The following is a 6,938-nucleotide window of genomic DNA, read 5'->3' on the forward strand; positions in this document are numbered from 1 at the left end:
AGCACATTATATAAATGCACTCTTGCAAGAATTTAAGCTCTTATATGCTTTCATGTGCAACTATAATTTTATAGGAGTAAAATTATCTTCATCCTTTATCCACCTGCACGTTCATCAAAGAAGTACAATACAATCCACGCCTCTCTAATCAAAGGAATGATTCTCCCATTGTGTTTTTTCGGTCATGCAATGTTGGGCCATTGTTATTGGTCGCAAGGCTCAGTGAAGCCTGTCTTGCCTTGAACTTGGGAGGCGATGCTCTCCAACAGCTGAGGTTTCAACGCCCAAAGCGGCCATCATGCAGAGAAACACGTGCAAGGTATTACCGTGTAAGTCATGCATTTTGACGTAGATAAATCTGGATTGATTAATTCCCACAGCCAATGAAAGGACAACGATAGACTTCTTATATTAAACAAGCTTAAACACAGATTCACATACCAAACATAAATAAACACTACCACCACATAATTCCATAAACCGGGTAATGGCCCTAATGGGCCATTACACACAATTCTGGAAAAAGAAAAAGCGGCATCCTCGGAGCCAAATCACCAAAGATTTAAAACTCCACTTAGATCTCCAAAATTTGCTTAGCCATTTCGTGGCAAATATCAATCCATTTACCAATATACCTGAATGAATCCAGAACTACACGTTATAACCACTTCTAAAGATGACTACCGACCACTACCATCAACCATTTCATCTTCCAAAAGTAATGCCAAGAAGCATCGGCAATTTAATAACAACCACAACCAAAACGTTTAAGGAATCAAGACGTAGGTAGTGAGGCAGCTGAAAACCAAGCAGACTGAGGCAGCCAAACTGCCAGATTGAATTTTCTACGGACGTGGAAAAGTGTTCTATCAAATCCACAAAAGACCGTGTTGCAATTGTGGTTATGGAAAGCAAACTGGGGCAGCCCAACTGCGAGATTGAATTTTCTACCGACATGTGGAAAGTGTTCTATCAAATCTATAAAAGACCGTGTTGCAATTGTGTCCATAACCATCCTTAATTGCAACTAAGAGTACTCTTTCCAAAACCAGCTAGTGCATCATCATTCATCTGAAAGTATATTTATTCGCAAATACATATAAGACGGTGTCAACAGAAATGAATCTCTTAAATCATAAGTACCAACTATCAAAAAAGAAACTAGCTGATTTCACACCACCATTGTAACATCAATCCGAATCAGATTAGTCATTCATACTCAAGTATGTATCAAGATCAATTCCCCGGCTACTTTTGTCCTTGCCTACCACCAAAATCAACACAGATATCTTTAAAAGCATCCACATTCAAAATCTGCAACAACAATCTAAACGCTACGACCATAGATGAAAATAAAGCCAAAGAAATCCTCAGCAAAAATCGTAGAGAGGTGAAAATAACCCACCAAGTCACCATTTGCACTCCCTTCTTTTAGATTACAGGTAGAGAGCAACAAAAGAAATGGGTAAACCATCCATAGTCAAACATATATACATAAATGCATATAAACGAATATAACCATACGACATAGATAACGAAAATCATATTATTTCCTAATCTGGAAAACTGTGATACATCTATCACTTATAAAAAATACCCAGATATAAGCCATATCAGAAATGCAATTATATTCACACACACCCGCACTCAATATAACCATACAAAGATCATATTATTGCATATTTCATGAAGCCAGTGACATATCTACAAATCAAATACCCAGACATAAGATAGAAGCTATATAAGAAATGCCATTATATTCAGACATGCACGCACGTGAGCACACAGCACGCATGCACGCATGTGCACATGTTTTCATTACCCGTCAAACATAGCGTAAAGAGGTAAAAACAGGCCACCAAGCCCTGATTTGAATTCCCTTCTCTTTTCAGCTCAAGGTAGAGCAACAAGAGAATCGGTAAATGATCCATAGACAGCACAAATAAACATATCTACATAAATGCCCGCACAACATAACCATGCAACATAGATAACAGACCAAAATATTTCATACTTCATCGAGGCAGTGATATCGATCAAGTACCAAATGCCCAGGCATATGATCGAGGCTATATCAGAAATGCTATTATATTCACACATAAGTCTCATTAAAGGCAAACAAATGTAGATAGGTGAAAAGGAGCTACCAAGCCCCCATTCACACTCCCTTCTCTTTTTAGTTTACATGAAGAGCAATGAGAGAAATGGGTAGCCAATCCATAGACATCACAAATAAACATATACACATTGAAGCACATATACAATATAACTATACAACACAGACAACAAAGATCATAATGTTTCATACTTTATGGAGACAGTCATATATCTATCAAGTACCAAATGCCCAGACAGAAAATAGAAGCCACATCTGAAATGCAATTATATTCACACACACAGACACATACAACATACCCTGACATAAGATAGAAATTACATCAGAAATGCAATTACATGCACGTGCACGCACATGCACACAAGCATGCGCGCGCGCGCGCATATACACACGTATATTCAGTATAACCATCTCACGCTCTATGAAGCCATTGACATATCCATCAAGCATCAAATGCCCAGGCATAAGATAGAAGCTATATCAGAAATGCAAGAGCATCAGCAAATTACTACCACCACTGTATGCCCCCACATCCCCCAACTAATTAATAGAAACAAGACACAGAAACATGGAGTAAAGATGGGAACTTCCACCCTCTATTTCATGCACAACTGCTGATTACTGCTATTCATATAATGTAACATGAGAACTATGATAGGAGGTTACAATGCTAGCCAGATCATAAGCCACATGTCCATTACACCAGCACAATTAAAATCTTACATCTTTTCAGATCAACAAGAGAAAGTACTCGAGGCTGACACCTCAAGGATGCCCCAAGAATCATGCATCCAGCCATGTATAGGCACTGACAAGCAACCATCATCAAAAGATAAGGCATGGATAATAAAGAGAAGCATCACTTTAGAGTTCATCGACCTTCTCTCCTGGCTCTCTAAATCTTGTCAACCTTTTCAGCCTTAACTACAGGGTTTGCTTTAGCAATGGCATCCCTAGCAGCTGTTCGGTAGTCAAACGGGCAGTTATGCTTGTCGGAATAGCGGTGCGTAGCACAGAAAAGGTTCCCACAACGACAATTAAAGCCCGTCAGACCCACCCGTTTCCTACAAGTGTTGCATCTATTTGGACCCTCCTTCACCTTTGCTTCCCCACCCTCGCCAGAGACCGGAGCATCGGATGGTTGTGCCAAAACGGCTTTTGTCTCTACAGAACAAGCAGCTATGTCCACATTCCCCGAAATGACTGGCTCTTTACCGCCACCACTGCCATTGCCATTCACAATATTGCCAATGGAGGAAGCCGCCAACTTGGCCTGTTCCTGCTTCAAGATCATCTCCTTGTGGCACTTGGAACACATATTCATGGTAGCTGCACTTCCGAAGAAACCACAGTTGTTGATGCAGAGAATTGGACCTTCAGGGGCCTGGCATCCAGTCTCATCGTGTTCCATGGTTTTTTTCTAACCCGAAACACAACAACCTCAAAATCAAAAACAACCAAGCAATTTTCTGGAAATAAATAACAAAACTCTATACCTAAATACTCTGAGCCCAAGCACCAATCTAACCATGTCTAAGGTTCGAAAAGAAAAACTAAACCCTCAAGACTAAAACATCATACATAATCTAAGAAATTCCGGTGATTGATCAAATTTGAGAGCCTAATACACTCTGTGCATCTAAATTTTGCATATAACAGCCCCAAACCCCAAAATATTGAATAACAACTTCATCAGAAATAGATCCCTTTCACAGATATAAATCAGACGACCTTCAGAAACCATAAAAGCAAGCCGCAAACAAGAGAGATAATTCAAGCAACGGTAATTCACGCAAACAAATAACTAAAAAAAAAATTGTAACAAAGTTCTAACCTTTATCGTATAGCGTAACCAAAGAAGAATAAAAAGAGCACATCTCGAATTAAAACCCTGATCTAATAAAAAATAATGCCGTTATATCATAATAAACAAAAATTTCACCAACCGACAACAAGAAGAAGAGAAGAAAATAGAAGTAGAACTACGCAATGACATTTGATGCAAAAGTTTATTAAGTCTAATCACGAAACCCAAGACAATTTTGTAATAAAGATGAAAAGAAGAAGAATTGGAAGGATCAGGAGGCAGAATAAACAGATGATAAATCAAACTTCTAAAGAAGGGAAATGAAAAAAAAGGAACGTGATTTTTCACCAATAAAATCAAATGAATCCAGCCACCCAACCCTAACCCTCGGCCTCGCCAAAAAATCCAAACCGAGAAAAAAAAACCCATATCCACGTCAAAACCCTTGCATACCTGTTCGAATGGCCCCTTCACGATTCCTTTGCGGCGATCTTCCCCCAATCTATGCGCTTCGAAGGTCCCCTGCCATCCCCCAAAAAAAAATAAAAAAAAAACAATAAAAGCAACAACAGATATGGATCAAACCCTCTGCCATCGAATCAATATAGTCGCCAAAAGGGAGAAAAAAAAAAATTCAAAAGAGCAGGTCGAAGCCCTAACCCTAGCGGCCAGAAATCCACTCGGAATCGTGGAATTGAGGGCTCGAAAGGGGGACGGCGATAAAATGACGAATGGCACAGAGAGAGAGAGGTGGGTTGGGTCACGATTCCGCCCGTATTTAAGACAGAAGAACAGGGCCAGAGCGTCACATATCCCACCTAAGTTCCGCATAATAACTTCTATAAGATAACTCAAATTCTGCCGTCCAATTCCCCAGATGCCGAGCTGACCCGTTTGATGCCAGCAAACTCATGTGATTCTTTTATGCGTTCGCTTGGACAAAGCCCTCGCACTGCGGTGGTGCTGCCCGGCCGCCGTGTCCTCACGGCTTAGAGGACCGAGTCGGCATAATAATATCCCTGAGGTCTATTGAAATTAAAAGTGTACCAATGACGTGGAGAGGTTACGGTCGAACGATGTTGTGGCTCTGAGATGCAATCGACGGCTTTCTTTAGCAAAGAACGTGTTCCTGCGGAGAGATTGTGTTTTTTGCTTTTTTTTTTTCTTTTTTCTTTTTTGGTTGTTCCTGAGCACGATGCTTTTACCGCGTGCGCGTGCGCAGTAATTTACTGCGGTCTGTGCCTTATTTTTTCACCTGTAAAACCATTGGATATTCTTCATAATAATCATTTTTCTCAAAAAAAAAGAAAACTCTTGATAAGCATTTGGCTCTATGTTTAAGAACAAACACAAGTGGGACATCATATAAATACGATTTTTTTTGATAAAATATATAAATACGGTTTGTTTGGTGGTATTCCATTGGGTATCTACTATAGCGATAATATTTTGAAAATTACTATTTTTTTGATAATAATATTTTGAAAATTATTATTCTTATCCAAACACCTTACTTTGTATGCAAAGCTATATTGATGCACATATATATCAGGATATAATTTTTTTTCAAAAGATCTATTAAGATGCTAGTGATAGGGGTCTGATATAGGCCTTAAAAATGATGGATTGTAAGAAGAGATTTTTTGAATATCTTATATATAATTTATAAGAAGCATAAAATCTTTTATCATACTACTCTGGATGACTCACCTCTATCATCCCAAATATTTTAGAGGTTATATTTAATTACATGATTTGATGCTTTCCCAACCTACTGTGTCCTTCCACCATTAATCAATTGTTATTATTATATATAGTAAATATTTTGCAAATATATCGTATGACCATCCAAATATAAATGTAGAAATTTTTACAATCATGTTGTTTGCTCCCATAAGTTTTAATACATTCAATGTGTTAATTACTTGAATGTTTTATGTCAAATGCATGGCATAGAATAGGATGCAGATTCTCCAAATGCCTATGGAGACTGAACTATGCAGCCACCATTTATAAGCATGTATGGTGCATCATGTGTCAAATTTAATGGATTGAATAACTCAAAAATCCTCTCTCGTGTGATATGGGATTAAATGGAACTTTCTTTTCTTAAGAAAATCTTGAAAGAGCTTAAATACAATTTAACTTTTTTTAAAAAAATCCATGAATTTCGATAATATGACAATAAAACCCAGGAATTCCTATTGTTAGATTATCTCTCGATTTGTAATCTTTCTTGGTCAGAAACCTGTCGCTCAATCATCAGATAGTTTATTCGTAACGTGGGACAACTTGGGGTCTAATGTTGTGAAGGAATATCCTAGAGTCATATCTTTTTCATAACGTCATTGCTATTATTATTTAAAAGGGCATCTCTTACCTTAGAATTTCATTAATAGTGAAGCAAGGAAGTAGTAGGAAAAATATTCAATTATAAAACAGATAGTTCTTATCCCCTCGTAACTAAAAACAAAGATAAACATATCTTGTTGAAGTCTCAAACTATTTTACTTCATATGCTTAATGAATTATATACTCTATTACGGATAATAAAAGCACCATTTCAATTTTAACTTTATTAGAATAGAGACGGAAGGCAAATATTTTGTACACAACCACTGATGTAAAGATAGCTTTATAATCCCAAACCTCAATTGACGGTAGTGCTGTTTATGATGCTAGCCTGATACCACGGATTTTGCTTACCATTGGCTAAATATGCAACACGTGTCCAATCTATGACGAGGCTTTCTACTTAAAAATGGGCACATGAGAATGACTGTTGCAGGGAGTGTCCCTGCCTACAAAGATTTTAAAAAAAAAAAGAAAAAAGGCTAAAATATAGACAACAGTGCAAACCATATATGTATATGCTCAGGCTACAGTCCATCATATTGCCAAATTTTGGTTGGTATTGGAGTCTGCTAATATCATATCATGCGCATATAATGTTTCAGTCTCATGATGAGAGGTGTGTTCTTGCTCTGTAGATCCTGAGAAAAAACAACAGGAGAA

At 37.8% G+C, this 6,938-nt stretch overlaps 1 protein-coding gene across 1 annotated transcript; it reads right to left on the minus strand.

Moving 5' to 3' along the window:
• Positions 1–2,685: 2,685 nt before the first annotated feature.
• LOC140852859 (zinc finger A20 and AN1 domain-containing stress-associated protein 8-like) lies at positions 2,686–4,769 on the minus strand. The gene is made up of 3 exons (XM_073246446.1): positions 4,584–4,769; positions 4,377–4,445; positions 2,686–3,536 (listed from the first exon to the last, which is right to left on the minus strand). Exons 1-3 carry the CDS (start codon positions 4,752–4,754, stop codon positions 3,012–3,014), a joined length of 765 nt encoding a protein of 254 aa, XP_073102547.1. The 5' UTR covers positions 4,755–4,769; the 3' UTR covers positions 2,686–3,011.
• Positions 4,770–6,938: the final 2,169 nt, after the last annotated feature.

Source organism: Elaeis guineensis, chromosome 1 (assembly GCF_000442705.2).
Source record: "Elaeis guineensis isolate ETL-2024a chromosome 1, EG11, whole genome shotgun sequence".
Classification (NCBI taxonomy): Eukaryota; Viridiplantae; Streptophyta; class Magnoliopsida; order Arecales; family Arecaceae; genus Elaeis; species Elaeis guineensis.

What these genes read in the sequence shown, in the direction of transcription:
- LOC140852859 (XM_073246446.1), bottom strand. Translation starts at nt 4,754, where the DNA reads ATGCGGAACTTAGGTGGGATATGTGACGCTCTGGCCCTGTTCTTCTGT. An exon ending in GTGGATTTCTGGCCGCTAGG is followed by an intron (nt 4,446 to 4,583) that starts GTTAGGGCTTCG and finishes GGGGGATGGCAG; the next exon opens with GGGACCTTCGAAGCGCATAG. An exon ending in TGAAGGGGCCATTCGAACAG is followed by an intron (nt 3,537 to 4,376) that starts GTATGCAAGGGT and finishes GTTTCGGGTTAG; the next exon opens with AAAAAAACCATGGAACACGA.